The 17,913-nt window shown below is 35.9% G+C and overlaps 1 protein-coding gene across 1 annotated transcript in view; it reads right to left on the bottom strand.

Annotated features, from left to right (window-relative positions):
* Positions 1-17,127, bottom strand: part of LOC306865117 (disco-interacting protein 2 homolog C-like) — a 102,275-nt gene extending 85,148 nt beyond the window's left edge. The window contains exon 1 of the mRNA XM_079409494.1: positions 16,871-17,127. Within this exon, the coding sequence (XP_079265620.1) occupies positions 16,871-16,949 (79 nt within the window). The 5' untranslated portion in view covers positions 16,950-17,127. The remainder of the gene's footprint in view (positions 1-16,870) is intronic.
* Positions 17,128-17,913: the final 786 nt, after the last annotated feature.

Below are 17,913 nucleotides of genomic sequence, written 5' to 3'. Positions count from 1 at the left end.
AAGTATTGATGTCAAGGCTAATGTATTTCATGTGCAAATGGAAAAACACCACCAGGAGACTCAATTAGGATTCAAAGTTTCTAAATATTGTTTAAAAAGGGTAGGACAAGACACTGCACATGGGTAATAATGAATACCCAGAGTAATTCTGCTGGGAAGTACATCTCTTCTCTCTTACAACGAGTCAATTCTGAAGACATATTGTAGATGAAAGCCCCACTGAGAGCAGGGCAAACATAGCCAATAAGGGCAGGAATGTTCCCCTGTGGAGCACATAACCCTAGACACAGAGACATCCATTGTAATCAACTACGTCAGATACAGTGGGAGAAGATGGGTCCTTGGGGCATTCTGAGCAGGGCTTGGGGAATCTTGAGTCTTCTACTGTCTTGTGATCAGCTGAAGATCACAAACACCATTCAAGTAAACATTAAATCAAATTAGACCCTTTATTCTTTCTTAATGCATGTTCCTGATTTTTACATAATTATTGTGTAAGTTATTCCAAATAAAATGTATCAACATATGGGCCACGTGGGTGGGAAAAATAATGGTAACCAATAACAAAAAAAAAAAATTAAACAATAAACAACCAGCTATTTGGACATGACATAAAAATAAATTAAAACAAAATTTCAAAAATAAAAATAAAATAAAAAAATTGTACTTGCAGGTACTGTAGCTTGTATTATGATGATATAACCTAGCACTAGTGGGCAAAGCCTTGGATGTTATTATGTTATGATATGACGCAGCGCCTGAAAGCAGTCCCCAGCTATATCATAACTAGTTACCTAGCTGGGGACTACTTTCAGGCGCTGCGTAATATCACTGCGCCTGCTGCACCCACGGTACGGCAGCAAATTTCCTAGATTATTACGCAGGAACGAGAGTATATTTCCTAGCCATATCAGCCTAGAAAATCACAACTTTTCATTTTCTGTCAGTCTTAGTGCACGATGTAACTACAGAAGAGTCAAGTTTTAAATAGGAAAATTATCGAAACTCTTTAGTCATTTTTGATGACAAAATGCTAATGGTCTAAACCGATTCAATGATCTATGCTAAGCTAAGCTAAAAGTGCTACCGGACCCGGAGATCGGCTGAATGGATTCAAAAACGGTAAAACTCAACTGTTTATCTCTAGGGGAGTTGTAAAATGAGCCTATTTCCAAAAAAAGTGGAGTGTTCCTTTAAGTGTAGAAAAAAATAATAGTTAAGTTCTGCCTTTTTGTCTTACGGAATATTGGGTTTCACTAGGAAATATGTATGTAGGGAGTCAAGGCCAAAACAAAATTAAATGAAAACAAAAACTAAACCAAACTAAACAAAAAAACTACAAAAACCAAACCAAAGCAAACAAAACCAAATAAAAAGACAAACAAAAAATTTCAACATAAAACACAAAACAGAAGTCTTGTGCACAAAAAATATTATTTCTATTGTTATGGATGTAAAATGCAGGAGTCAAAATAAAATTAAATAATATACAAAAATATAAAAAAAGGTTTAAGCAGTCTTTTGCACAAAACAAAACAATTCATCTCATCTCTGTTTGGCTGGTCATCATAGTTCATTCTCTGGCTAAGGAACTGAGCAAAACTAAAAGAATGCACTGGAAGAATGTTTTGTAAACACTCAATCCAGTACAGAAAGCAGAGCAACTTTAAGTCATACCATTAACACACACAGGATGCAATACTTCTCATTTCATAAGATCTGACGATATCCCTGCTACAGGGAATGAATGACACGCAGAATAATATCTGCAAAATGTCCCTCAAGAGGTGGTTTAATCCCTGAGCATTTGTGAACTGAATTCAAGACACGTTTTTCACAGTGGACATACAATCACACAAGCACACTCATACATACATACAGAGTGGGCCTGCAAAGAAGTAATATAACACCCAGGGAACAAGGTGCCACGCCTGACCGCGCCGAGTCGAGGGAGAAAAACAGATTGAGAGGGAGAAAGAGTAAGAGAGAGGTACAGCGAAAGAGAAAGCGAGAAGCAGAGGAGGGTAGAAACATTATCCCACCTTCCTGCTTTGTGTGCACCAGAGAAAGGGCCTTTTAACACACATTACACAAGAGCAACAGGCTCGTGTTCATGAGACAAGCTCTGTCTGTGTGTGTTTGTGTGGTATTGTGTGTGTAATTACTACAGTCATTATAAAAGCTATTAACAAAAACACTAAAAAACATGCAAATTTATACATGTGTGTACACTACCATTCAAAATTTGGGATAAGTTTTTTTTTTTTTTAATACAATCATTTTAAGCAGCAACTGTTTTCAACATTGATCATAAGAAATATTTATTGAGCAAAAGCAGCATATTAGAATAATACCAAATGCAGCTGAAAATAATTTAATAAAAAAACTAAACCAAACAAAAAAAACAAAGAAACAAGCCAAAAACAAACTAAATCCCAAAATCAAAACAAAAACTAATTCAAACAAAAACAACCAAATCAAACTAAACCAAACAAACCAAAACAAGCAAAAATCAAACCAAACCAAGAAATAAAAACAAACCAAAACAAACACACAAAATGAAAACAAGCCAAACAAAAACAAAAACTACACCAAAAAAAAAAAAAAAACCACAAAATCCAAAACAACAACAACAAAACAAAAAGCAAAAACTGCAAAAAATACAGCAGTCGTGTGAACAAAAGAAAATATATTATTATCGATATGGAAGTAAAATGTAGGAGTCAAAATAAAATGCAATAAAATTAAATTGAATAAAATAAAATAATAGAGTAAAAAGGGTTTCATGTTGACATAAAAAGGTTTAAGCCATCTTTTAAATTGTAATATGTGATATGTAATATTGTAATATGTAATATGGTGAATGTGACCATATTCATATAGTATTCAGAGTTTATTCCTATGTACTTCAAAGTACCAAAGAGACCAAAAACTTAAACGGTAACTATGATATTACCATACAACAAAACCACAGCAATGTCATAGTACTTTTTCGTAAGGGACTGAATTAATGCTTCAAGTCAAGCAAGAGTCACATTTGGTCATTGTTTTGAGGTGAGGGAATCCAATGGGGGGTTGACTGACTAACCACAGAATAAAATGTCAACCCAACCCAAGTTCAAGCCATTGCATTATCAAGTTCCTTATTTCACAGAACATACTTACTGTGTGGACGCATTTGACAGAACTTCAGAGAACACTGCATGCCTTCACCCCCACCCACCTCCTACAATTCCTAGCAGTTTCTCTCCATTACATTCATATTTCCGCAGATTTTATACGAGTCCTACAGAAGAGCAGTGGCTATTGGCCATGACAAAGGATTAAAGAACCTTAGTCTCTCTTTTGAGATTCTGGATTCTCTGTTGGTTTGAAAAAGGGGATTACTTCAACAAAAAAAAAAAAGACCACACTTGTTTCCCCCCAGTTCTTTCGGGAAAGAAACTCGACTTTTTGTTTAAAGCATGGTATTGATTTATTTTGAGAGGCCCATGTGGAAATGACTCTTGTTTTCGAGAGTCCATCAGACTGAGATCGGTTCTGGTATGCTTCCTGTCATACGGACGTGGCCAGCGGTGCAGTTGTGGAGTGAGAGGTGAGCAGCTGGATTCCTGGAAATCACGTTAACTGGAGAAAACAGTCTGGAGTCTCTAAGGCACTGGTGGAGGGGGTGGGATTCGTGGATTTGCCCTTGAGAAAACAGGCTGCTCATGCGTCACGGTGCCAGGTCTAAAATGCCAGCGTCTGTCGACCGTACCTTGCCAAAACTCCATCCATCAGTGATATTCAAATGCACTGCTTTTGGGACCCCAAAAATGCAGATTGATGAAATCCTTCAACACTTCATTGGCGTTCCATCACATTGAGCTTCCATTAAAGTGTGTAAGAATCACGAATAGGTTAAGAACTGAGCAAAGCATATTACAGGAGAAAAAACATCAAAGATGACCTTTTAAAGGTGGTGTTAGGTGAAGTAGAAGCAATTCAGCATTTTAAAGGGAAAGTCCACTGCAGTTTTCAAATCTTTGTACATGAAGACATGTTCCACCAAACTTGACGCCAATAATATTATTGACTGGCAAGGCCATGTTTAAATATGTGTCAGGGTTGTGTGCCATCCAGAAGTGAACCGATAATGCCTTTTAAATTCCAATTCAATCCCTGAATTGTAGTAGCAAAAAGGATACATAGAATGACAGATAGAACCATAGAATGACAGAATGATAGATGGATAGATAGATAGACAGACAGACAGACAGACAGATAGATAGATCTCCTTCCCCATTTCTTGTCATTCAGATTCAAATTGCATAGTTAATATAATTCAAATTCCACTCATGAAATGAAAGACAGCCAATTCTTTAATTGATTCATTGTTTTTGGTCCGTTCACAAAAAGCTAACATATGGCTTCAGAAGACTTGGAATACAATTCATACGAACTACTAAGGTGCATTTTGGAACATAACAGTGCCTGAAGACTATATGCTTTCACTGCATGGAAAAATCTCTTTGTGGTTCTCAATAGAAACCTTTTTTGCAGGTTTGTTTATTAAAATAAAGAAAATAATGACAGAAGTTTTGGGTGAAATTCCCCTTTAAGAGCACCTCTGACACTGTACAAAAAAAAAATAAAAAGTATGTGATTACTTCATAAATTCTTTCCTTGCCGATAACGTAAAGATCAGATCCATCAGTAAGGGGGTCCATGATACGGGTGAGCCTGATATCAACGTTGAAGTCTTATCTCTGGGCACATGTTTCTCTCTCAAAGTGCCTGGAGTGCATTACGGCACAGATGAAAGAACCAGCATTTTCCGCCACATTGAAATGAACACCTTAATTGCCTGCAGAAGGCGTGTGCTCAGGATGACGCCAGCAAGGTTAAAACTGCAACGATGGCCGAGATGAACTTTTGAGAACACTGTGAGATGGTCTAGACAGATTCATCCAGGTGGCATTTCTAAAAAAAACAGCCACACAAAATCATGCAATATTCATCACACGGCAGACCTCAGAGGAGGACAACTGCACATCAAAATCTGCTCACGAAATCTGCCTCAACTGCATGATGTATCGGCAGTGACGGCCTGGTGCATCCAAAAACACAGATACGTACAAGCTCAAAGGTGTTTTTAAACGTGAATTTAGGTCATGGTGTGAGTCACAGATGTAGCTCGAATAAGCAAAAAAATTAAAATAAAAACTCATGACTCGTAGCAAGCCTGGCTGATGGTGAAAGAGAGCAGCTCCACACATCTCCACACTCCCATGAGACAAAGCCCAGCACATTCTCATACCACAGCCTTCAAATGCTCCTGAGCTCTAAAAAAGGCCTGCTCAGAGACAGCCTATGAATAGAGCACATTGTCATCCACAGGCCTTAATGTGTCCACGGTTTCATAGAGGCAGGGCCTCTGGGCTGCCGGAGCTGAATAATTAAAGAAGAGTTCTACATTGAAAGAGTCGGGGTGCAGAGCGGCAGGCGGTCTGCTACGGCTGATGAGCCTCAATCTTTCTTGAATTCGTTCATTCGCCATTCCCGAAGCACTAACCGCCCATGATATTGTGTTTGCCTTGGTAAAATGAGATTGTTCCCGAGTCCTTCAGCGAGGGGCTCGGCGAGTTGATGGTTTGGATAACAAGCCAAATGATCTGTCAGCATCTGTTGGAAAATATTGGAGAGGATACAAAATAGCTACCCTACCACAGTAGTCCTGTTCTAAAATCTGGGAGGCCACCTTCCTAGATAGCATTTGTGACGCCTGTTTCAAAAACCGCATGACATCGCCTGAACTAAATTCCAAAGCATTGTTATAAATACAGTTAATGGATCGAGCAATCCTAGAATTTCCAGACTGTTCTAGAATTTCAACAAGCTCAGTAGAAAATAGCTCACTTTAAATATACCTATATTAATTCATTCAATACCAAAAAGCATTGATAAGCAAATTAATTTAATAAAAATAATGTTGCATTAAATTAAGCATATATATAAAGAAATCATTTCAAATATTTAATAACATGAAATAATTCAATCTTAACGTGAGTACTGTGCATTAAATTCAGTTGACTATAAATGTACTTACAATTCATTCAATACAGAAAAGCATTTATAAGCTAAATAACTTAATTAAAAAAATTGTATATTAAAATAATAATATAAAATTATAAATATATAATATTTAATTTAAACAATTTAATAATATGTGAGTACTGTGCATTAAATTCAGTCGACTATGAATGTAATTATCTGTTCAATACTGAAAATCATGTGTAAGCTAAGTAATTTAATTAATAAAAATATTGTTATTATTATTGCTTAAGAGAGTATTGTGCATTAAATTCAGTTGACTATAAATATGTACATTTCAATCAATACCGAAAAGCATCTATAAGCTAACTAATAAATTATTATTATATTATTTAATGTTTGATATTAAATAAAAAATTATAAATGTTAAATGCTTATTTCTTGAGCTAAAACATTTAATAAACATAACAATTAATAAAAATAATTGTTTTTTTAATGGTTTATTAAAATACTCTGTCATTAGCTTAGCAAAATGCAATATGTCCAATTACAGGAACTCAAAATTGAGTCAAAAGTAAGCGGACCAATTAGATTTCCCAATGGGCGGAGTCAAGCAAATGACAAAATGCACCTTCACTCATCACTTGCAGCGATCACTGCTGATTATTACACAAACTATGTCTCCTCTGAAATAGATTTGAAAGAGATTGTCCATGCAAGTTGTAGATAACAACACTCACTATTTCCTGTTTTTACTCTCTGTTAGCTTCATGTTGTCTCTGTCAGTGTTCCATTTCCTTCTGTTTGACTCTCAACGCAACATTTTTCTCAATTGTCCAACTTCTAAAAAGTGCCCCAGAACAAAATGTAAAAATCTGTGCCCGCTAAAACTTTAACAACCCTTGCTGCAGTGTCCAAAAACGCAAAAGAACATTCTTTCCCAAGCAAGGAATGTGAAATTGAAAACAGTGAGCATTACCCAACAGCTCGCCTTTTTATTTTTTTACTTTAGTCCGTGTGGAGAGATCCTAAGCAGAGTCTCTTTTAAATATGGCCTTCAAGCATACCACTGCTGATATTCCAGAATTTGTCATTGATATATAAACTTGTACAAAGTCACATATTTGGCAGCTTGCCCCTGGTTAAATTCACGAGCTGCGGGTAACGGTTGGGAAGGGCCCGTTACAAACAAGCAAATACCGAATACACTGAACAGTGCCGTTCTAAATGGTATAAATAACAGAAATGCCTTTTATCCTCATTGGTCGGACAGGCATTTCTAATTACAGTTGGCTTAATATCTATGCACATTCTCCATTCCACACGGATCAAACATGTGCCCCACTTGTCTTGTGTTTAAACAAATGGCCTACTGGCATCATTCAGAAATCATACTTGCTTTAAGCATAATACTAACACATGACCTAAAGGTCCTTATTCTACACTTCAATGTCCCTTTCATCATTACTAAACCGATTTGGAAATAAAATCCCAGATTTGTTGCTGCAATTGATATTTATACGTCAGTGTAATTAATGAACATTACAATCATTATAAGAAAGACCTGAGGAGGGTAAAAAAATGAATATTGATTCTGGATGCACAATTTTTTTACAGGGTCATTATCGGACAAACCATAAAAACATTTCTGTAACTTGAAATAAAATAAATGTTAAATTAAATAAAATATAAAAATGTTTTTATTTCACTAACAAAAATCTAAATGAAAACAGAATATCAAAAAATAAAGAAAAATTTCATATATATCAATTGTATCTCAATGATTCTAAAATAATACTGCTTGGCACAGCATCTTAAAAACAAGTGATGTAATCACCAAAACATTTATCCGATACTTTATTTAAAGATGCACAGGGTTTTAACAACTCTGACAATTAAAATCAATCCTGTAGAAAACTCCACATTTCTGTCATCTGTTTGTTTCTTACTTTCTATCACCCATTTCCTTATTATTATATCTTTGTCTGGTATTCACTATGAGCAAAATGTTAAAAACGAGAGATGATACCGATCAAAGCACTGCAGACAGATAAGAGAAAGGGAAGGGGTCTCTAAAGGCTTGGAAACACAAGCACATTGTTCCTGAGCAGCACTATGATGTAAACAGAGGACTTGATTGAGACCACATGACTGCATTCCTATAGCAGCTTCAGGGACGCACACAGGAGAAGGACAGTAAAGCTGCCACGGCTGCTGCCGTCCAGCTGTGCAACCGATGTCTGTCTGTTGTAGGATCATGTGACTACATCACTCTTAACCCATGTCAGCAATATAACATCCAAGACAGAACATGTGAGAGGTGCTTTGCCAATGCAAAATGTTAGGGTATTACTTTAGGTGGCTGCTTACTGGTCCAAGACCAGATTTTTTTAACCCATTTTATTGTCTTCAAAAATCATAAGTTAAATCACCTAGAAAAGCAATAGCACACTTCAACAAACAATATGAGCATGAGAAATAGTAAAAATGATGCTTGCTTGCTTGCTAATAAAAGACATTAATTATGTGGAGAACAACATTCAAAAATGTAATTCTTTTTTTTTTTGAAAGTATTAGAATAATAAGAAGAATGTATTATATTGATCAAAAGTGCCAAAAAAAATCAAATAAATGTTCTTTTGAACTTTCTATTCATCAAAAAAATCCTGAAAAAATGTATCATGGTTCCCACAAAAATATTAAGCAGCACAACTGTTTTCAACATTTATAATAATAAGAAACATTTCTTGAAATCATTTTAATATGCAGCGAATTAGCATATCAGAATGAGTTCTCAAAGGTCATGTGACACTGAAGACTTTAATGGCTGCTAAAAAAATCAGCTTTGCATCACAGTAACAAAATACATTTTAAAATGTACAGAAAAGAGCCATTATAAATTGTAACAATTTACAGCTTTAAAAACCTAAAAGTGATTATTTGTGATCATTTACTCAAACTCTTGTTGTTCCAAACCTGTATGGCTTTATTTTTCTATGAAGTATTTGGAAAATTTCATTTTTTGTCCATACAATGCAATATTGTCATTGGATGGACAGCTGAAACATCCATCGAAATATCTTCTTTTGTTTTCTGCAAAAGAAAGCCATACAAGTGTGCATATTCTACTGTTGCCAAAAAAAACTTTTTCCTGAACATTCATTGGTCAAATAAACAGATAGTCCAGCCCCAAACTCACACCATTGCTTGAGTCAATGTTGCTGTAGTCACGATGTTCAAACATACAGAGCAATGTTTTAATGGCACCATCATGTTTACACTTTTCAAGAGTTTGGATAGTTGTCTCTGCATATGAGGCTAGGATAGAGCAAATACACATATCGAAACAATTAGACACTCCAGCTTTAAAACCTAAATGTTGCAGATTTCTTCAGATGGGTTGAAGATTTCCATCTGAAACAAATGGAGCCTTCTCTCTACATGTAGTCATCAAGGTTCACGAAGGGCAATGCAGACATCTGTTACGTTTTAACACCAAACCCAACACATGAGCAATCTAATGTGGTAAAAGATTTCGCTTATTAAACCCATTCAACGCCACTTTCACCTCCAATTACCAGTGCATCATGGCTTAACGCCTGAATTACAGCCCTTGGTCAGAGTAGTTACCTTAAAACACAAGGAAAAAAGTATTAGCAGTGGAATCAAAAAAATAAGGCCCTTTGATTTCCACGATGCGGGAAAACTTCGACAATATTGTGGAATCCAGTCAAAAAAAATGGAATTTACAGTATAACATGGAATGTCATGGAATTCGCCATATTTTGGACGGATAAATCAAAAGTAGGCCAGTACAATTAAATCAGAACATGATATGGATATATATGAGTAACACAAACATAATCTCTAGAACTGCTCTGAGATTCACTTCATGACCATTTTATTATTTCTTTTGAGTAACTATCGTCATATCAAACAGAAACCTAAAGGACTTCACAGCAACCCGTCAAAAAAAAGTTTGGTTGGCGCCGATAGCCTCGTGGGCAGCAAGTCCACATGTAGCTCTGTTGCGCTTTGGGCGTACCGTGTTCGAGTCCTGACTCGCGGACTTTTCCCGATCCCGTCCCCCCTCTATCTGTCCAACTTCGATTCCTGTCTAAAAAAAAAAAAAGCTGAAAAAGTTCAGTTAACTTGAAGAAACTATGACAAATACATTACTTAATGTAATGATAGTATTGCTACTAATAATATTTATTATTAAAACATTTTTAAGGAACATTTCCCAGAAAAAAATATATATATTTACCAGAATTTATTATCAGATTTTTTGTACAATACAGTATTTCTGGATTATTAAAATTTAATGAAACCATTAAAATGTAATCCAGAAAAATAATGAAAAACACAGTATTTGGTTAAAAAAAATTTAATTAAAAACTGAATTTAAGAAAAAAAATTAACATATTTCATAGGGCCTTAAAATTTTTATTTTTGTTCAACTTTTAATAAATTGAGTAAGCTTCATCATTTTAATTAATCAGACATGCTTTTTGACTAATAAAAGTTTTATTTAACCATTAAAACAGAAAAAACGTATGGAGAAAATTTAAAATGAAAAAAAAAAGGAATTTAGAAAAAAATTAAATGGAGTTTGGGAAAAAATCAAATGGATTTCATAGGGCCCTAAAAAAACATGGAAGTGTTTAGAAATGGAAAAAGAAACAACGTCCGAGTTACATCCTCAAAACCAGGACATGCTTTCAGCTGCTATAAGGAAGCAAATGACTTTATTTCGGGAACGCATTATTTACAGCATTATGAAACACCAGGTGTCTCCCTTCCTATTTACTTAGCACATTTTTCTCTAATCAGGACAGACGGCAGGTTTGGAGGAAATGAGCTAACGCCTTTTGCTTAGAGATGGGGTTAAAGGTCAACGTGAGCCGGATGTGGTTGCAGAGCGGTCAGCGGGCCGAACAGGCGCTCTTTGAGGCAGCTATGTTCTCGTATGAGGGCTTGGTTACAAATGCAGCATTAAGTTACACAGTCATACGGCAAAAAATATGCACTCAATTGCCTGTATAAGAAATGTCCTCCAAGTGCAGGAACAGATTTAGCTTCACTGAAGCTGTGGAGCAAGTCAGCAAGGTGTGAAATTGTTTACTACCTTTCAAGGCCCAAAGTGGCTTCTACACTAATAAATGGTGCAAACTGGAACGTTTATTAAGTGTATGTGAGTCTATGATAAAATCAAGCAGTTTAAGCTTGGACTGGAATGAAATGTAACAGTTTGAGTTTGTCCATACGTTTCCCTCAACATCGATGGCTCCAGTTATGCTACATCGGACTGATGCTGCAAGATTATCTCGTATTCCAACAGTCACAACAGCTACTACAACGAAAAAAAAGACAATCCATGCGTAACGTGGGAAACTGGATGTGTACAGGGCCAGGCATGTACAGAACTTGAGTAACTCTAATCTTGGTATCATATCGTTAAGGTTATTTGGAGGTAGAACATGTGAAACATATGCTAACAAGATTTCCAAGTCTCTTGTGCGACTGCAATTTGTACAAGCTTGTGAAATACTATATGTTTGTTTAGACAAAGAAAAACAACTTTGTCTGACTAGTCCTCTCAATTAGACCTTAACATCTGCTTTGAGTGAGGAGGGGGGGTCACAGGGTCAATGGACAACAGTGATTGGATGAAAGTGGCGGATAAGCAGTTTGGAGGTCAGTCGGATGACATAATCCCAGAAGGCTAACAGCAGTCAAAGGAGATTTGCGGTAATAGATCTCCTTTATCATGCTTCATGAAGATGCAAGTGCAAGTTTGCTTTCTTAGATGGTGTATCTCATGAAACCTATCAAAAATGAGTCTTGTTTAGATTTTCTCAAAAATCACACAAAATTTATATTTTGTATGAAGAAACGAAGCCTGCATTGTGACCTAAGCACATTTTCCCACATATAAAATAAATTATAAGGGAATATTGTAATGTATCAGGATGTTGTATTTCTTGGTGATTCTCATCATAAAAAAAAACAAAAACAAAAATTGTGTTTTTGTTTTTTATATTAGCATAAATTAAAGTAACCACAACATACAGTCCTCTAATGTATAAATATTTTAATATGGATATGTGTGTGTGTGTTATAAATATATAAACATGCTCATATTTTTCATAAATTAGATTAAATGTTAAATTATACAGCATATCAAAAACTATTTTTTATATATATTTTTATGTGTGTGTGTGTGTGTGTATATGTATAAATATATAATTATACTATATTTTTTATTTAAAATAGCATTTGTCAATATTTAACATTAATGTAATAAATTATATATATATAATTATTTAAATAAATTATTAATTTAACATTTAATGTAATATACATATATACAATCTATTATACATATAATACATTTAAAGTAGTATTTGTCAATATTTAACATTTAATGTAATATATACATAGACATTGTTTGCATTATAGTAATGAGAATTGGTGGATAAGATGAGGGACTGTGCCTAATTTTCATGAGAATGCCACAATGCAAAAGAGATCCCAAAATAGAGCTCATTTTCTTTATGCAAAATAGAATTTCTTAATGATGTGGGGTGAAATGTGACATGGCCATGTTCTTGAAGCTTCATGAGATTCATCCTAGAACACCTCAGTATAAGGTGAGGTAAAGAGGCGCGTTTTAGTTCATTAACCTACATTTGGATCATGAGGAAGTGAGATGTACAAGGAAAAGAAAAAAATGCTGGCGTGATGCTGTGAACAAGGAAGCGCTATTTAATATAAATTTTTCTATGGAATACATGGGAGTTGGGGGAAAACCGGGACTCGTGGTATTTGCTCCCACCGAGACTAAAGAGACAGGGAGAGGAAATGATGTCAGTCACACCAGATGCTACAGCATCTGTTAATAACTTCTATAGGTAAACAAACCATACATTACCTACTAAATCTTCACAAAATCAACCAAAACCTAGCAAAGACAAATATAACATTAAAACTGCAGGTAAAGCAGTGAGATGGCATCTGTCTGGCACAGCTTACGAATAATTTATGGCATTTAGCAAATGTCACGATCTCCCCATGTCCAAGCACAGGTGACTGGCAGTGACACAACCTCAGCACCGCTATCTTGCACCGCACGCGGCGCCTCGACCCCACAGCACAGCCTCTGTCAGCTCTCATCAGAGCCCCTCACATGCCTCACAACATTCCATCACTTCCTCTCTCTTCTACATTTGCCATACAGCAACACTGACTAAATACTCTAAAAATCCAGCTCCTTTAGACTTTCAAAATAAAACATTTCTTTACAGGGTAATACAGATCTATAAAATAAATCTACACTTTAGTATGGAGCAGAAATCATGGTCCTTCAGAAATCATTCTAATTTGCTGGTTTGGTGCTCAAGAAACATTTCTTATTATTATCAATGTTGCTTCTTAATATTTTTGTGAAATTCATGACACATTGTTTCCAGGATTCTTTGATGAATTTCATCAAAAGAACAGAATTTATTTGAAATAGAAATCTGTTGTGACAATAAAACTCTTTACTGTTACTCAATTCGTCCTTGGTGAATAAAAGTATTACATTTCTTTAAAAAAAAAAAATTGTAATGATCCCTAACTTCTGAACTTCTATATATACACACACATGTACATATATTACTCGTACTTATACTACCTGACACTAACTATTTCTACTATTTTTGTAAAGAAAAATTGGTTCTTTGGAGTGAAAGTTCTTGGCTTTTGTGATGAAACATTCCTACGTTACATAAATCTGTGAACACTAAAGTCAAGGGTGCAAAACATAATAAACATCTTCACAAACAGATACAGTCATTTGTGCTGACATTCTCAACAGGCAAGGCCTCAAATCAGGGTCAGATAGGGGTTCTTTTCTTCCACAGCCAGCATGACCCCTGTTTAACAACTTAACCTTTTCACTTACTAACAGTGTTACCCTGAGGGTGAAATGAGATCCATTCATCCTTTATTTGGCATGAACGAGACTAATACTGAGTTTGAAGAATCAGTATCCATTAAGAGTCTGCCAGCATACACAGAAGACCACTGAGAGATACTCTCGACAATCTGGGGATGATTTCCAAGCCATGTAACTCAAAATTAATGCGTCACGTGCATGTAAAAGATGCATAGTATAAATAAAACCTCAAAACGAAGTTTGACTTATAAATGGAGGCAGCGAAACACACAATACGTTTGCTACATTGTATACCAACTTTACAAACACAATATTGTCCTTAAGGGCATTAAAGGTCAGCAAACAGACGCAAATCTTTCTGATGAGCAGACGTTCGGTAATTTCCAGGTCTTTCATCCTGTGCCAACACACTGAGATAATCACCTCTCCATGAGCGCAGTGCTAAACAGCACCACAAGCTAAGCGGGAATGGCAAGGGAGCATCTTATTTCTACAAAGGCAAACACAAACACAAGCAGAGGTTCAGAGGAAGCGTACAGTGCTGCAGAAAGAAGGAACCGAGCCAGAATATTCCCTCCACCGCAATCATAAAGTGAGGCAAAACATTTAAATGCAAAACGAGCTGATTAAGGCTAACGAAGCTTGAAGGGCGGCTAAAAATACTCGTGTCCACTTGCAGACGGAGCAGCCTGTGATCATCTTTAAGTGAAGTTTGGCTCTGAATAGAATGCAAAGGAGGTGTTTGCCATTTGAACATTGAAAATAACAGACGCTGCCATTCTAGAGCCATTTACAACTACAAAAACAGAAAAATCTATTAAAAATGGCTTCCATAAATGAAAAGATTGGTTTACATGCTCCACTTAAGAGTGTGTGAATTATTCAATGACTTTTGCGCAAACCATGAATTTTGACATACCTGTTATGTAAATTTATACTAAAGTGACAAATAATGACATGACTTTTGTTTTATCGAAGCACCATCCCATAATAAATGCTCGAGCAGTTGTTGCTATGGCTACCTCCTCAGACAAACGTGACCAATTTTCACGAAAATATGTTTTATTATTTTACCAGCTGAAAATGTTCATTTAAAACAGCTTGGTTTATTATTCTAAAATAGTTTCAGCTGGTTTAAGCTGGTTTTCAGCTGGTCTCTCAGCTTCCAAAACCCCTCTAAAACCAGCAAACTAAATTAAGCTGGTTTAAGATGTTTTAAACAGGTTTGTAATCTAACTTTTTTGGTTACTGATACACTAAATCTTAACATGTAACAGACTGTTTAGAACCCACTATGCTGTCTGTAAGACAGATTTAACACTAAACAAAGAATGTCTGAGATTTATCTGCCCAATAAACCCACTGACTGTCATTTTTAGACATAAAATGATGCTGTTTTTCGCTACACTGGTTGGTGCTGGCCTGCTGTCTGCTGGAACTCTGAGGCAGGGTTGCACGAGCACTTATCGCCTTAAATGGTTCATATCTACACACAGCAGACAATCACACATGCCACACACACACACAAACACATATTACAAAGGACCACCAGGCGCTAGAATTAAACGGGAAAAAGGAACGTTAGCAAACAGTTCACTCAATTCAGTCAGATGCCAAGATTCTCAAAATGATACACGATACAAATCTTACATGCCTGTGTTTCTGGCCGACTCCAAATCACACAGTGCTGCATTAAAAGCCGTAATAAAATTACCAGCTTTGAACCACTAATAATTGGTTTGGCCAATACTGATAGCATTAACTTTTTCCCCCTAACTAATACAATTTATTGGTAGACCCAATGTTAAACATCCAATAACCTAATGAAGTTCCAAGTATCGGTAAACAAACAATTATCAGCCCATCTCAAACTAGTATTTTTTAAATATGCACAAATATTATATGCATTATTACACACACACACACACACACATATATATAAATATATATATATATATTTATTTAAATATTTGCAAATTGCGTTTTTATTGTTCTAGTCCAATAACTGAGTTAGGGGGGAAAATCCTATATATTTGCATTATCTGTCTTTTATGTTTGAAATGCAATAAAAAAATCTGGCTAAAAAATATAAATAGAAACAGAAAACTATAATTAGAGAAGTTTGGGATTATTTAGCATCTAAACATAAATATATACTGTATAAGTCATAAGAAAAATAATATGAATGTAGCATCAGACAGCATTAAACTTTGTTGCTGTCATGACAAGACCATAGTTATGCTTCATATTTCAGACATCCATCATTTGATGTTTCTATATTCATAATTCCATATTAAAAGCCTAAATTCTATTAATATCTAATAATTATACCTATGATATCCTGTGTAAATTCATTTATGCAGCGTTAGACTGCATCTTTTTTGTTGTATATATGCAGCTTCAGATGCAGCTTTTGCAGTGTAAAGATGGCATATATGGCGATGCAATTGTGGGGAACTGCTTGTTTACCTAACTGCTGGTGTACACTGGCATAAATAACAACGCAGCCACAGAAATTTAAAAATATCAACGGTTACATGAAGATTCCACGGCGGTATTTTGACCGTTGGTCTCTAGGGACACGCTAACACAATCCTAACGGGGAAAAAAATCAATTCTGAAGTCTTTGAATGCTTTCCTCAAGGTCAAATAGATACATTGTAACAAAGAAAATGCGGCGGGAGTTACAGCAAACGAACAAGCGAACGCCTTTATGAACACAACCTCAGCGCTGCTGCGGGGATAATAATTGGCTCCAACATCTGGGGTTGGTTGTGTTGGTATGGTGGTGGGGTTTGGGTGGGAGGAGGAGGAGGAGAGGAGGGGGCCGTTAACGTATCCTCTGCAACAACCGTATTGTCGAACGAAATAAGTCATTTAAAATGTCAATCATACCTTCGGATAACTCCAGCTCCAGCTCAGCCAATCTGGCCCGCACTTCCAATGGAAGGGGCAGCGCATCGCGGTCCGCCATTGTCCGTTCAAGGGGGTAAAAATCACTCTCGTCCTCTTTCTTCGACTCTTTCAGCGCTGCTGCCGTTTCTCCGCGTCGCAGCGGTGCATAAGGAGGGCTGCGGGAGACGCGTGTCCAAGAACGGAGATTTTCTGTCCCTCTCAACGAAGCCCCGCCATATCTGAAGGGCTCCGCCGTTAGAGTCAGTAGTGTAAGATGTGGACTGTCAGTGCGGTGAAGCTCGCCGATCGGAGCTCCCTCTCTCTCTCTCTCTCCCTCTCTCTCTCTCTCTCTCTCTCTCATGACGCAAGGCGACTGTGATTTTTACACCCGCGAGGGGGCGACAGAACGACTCTGTTTATGTTTCCATAAATTATCATTTCATAATGATAAACCTGTTCAGGTTACAATTATATATGCATGTAAATAAAATTACAAAAATATTTTAAATAAAAAGAATCAGCTTGGATTTAAACTGATCAAGTGACAGTACATTTGAAAAAAATGTCTTAACAATATTAAGCAGCTGTTCTTAGCACAGATAACCAGACTCCACCGGGCTAGAACACCGGCAAAGGATATTAGTATCGCTTTTTATTTTTATTTTTTTCTTTATATGTTTACTATTGAAATGTTGTTGTTGTATGCATTTGTCAATTTTATTTAATTTCAGTATTTTCTTAAATGGGTGTGTATAGAGTATTTACAGAGAGTTAACTTTTAGTTTTAGTTACTTTTTCTTATTTGTAAGTCACTTTGGACAAAAGCGTCTGCTAAATGACTAAAAGTAAAGTAAAGTAAGATAATAAGAAATGTTTCTTGAGCACCCAATCAGCATATTATAATGATTTCTGAAGGATTATGTGACACTAAAAAATGGAATAATGGCTGCTGAAAATTCGGCTTCGTCATCACAGAAATATATTACAATTTAAATATATTCAAATAAAAACAGGTGTTTTGAGTTGTTTTTTAAATCTTTAAA

The sequence above is a fragment of the Barbus barbus genome, assembly GCF_936440315.1.
Source record: "Barbus barbus genome assembly, chromosome: 46".
Lineage (NCBI taxonomy): Eukaryota > Metazoa > Chordata > Actinopteri > Cypriniformes > Cyprinidae > Barbus > Barbus barbus.
This window is presented reverse-complemented; position numbering and strand designations above follow the sequence as displayed.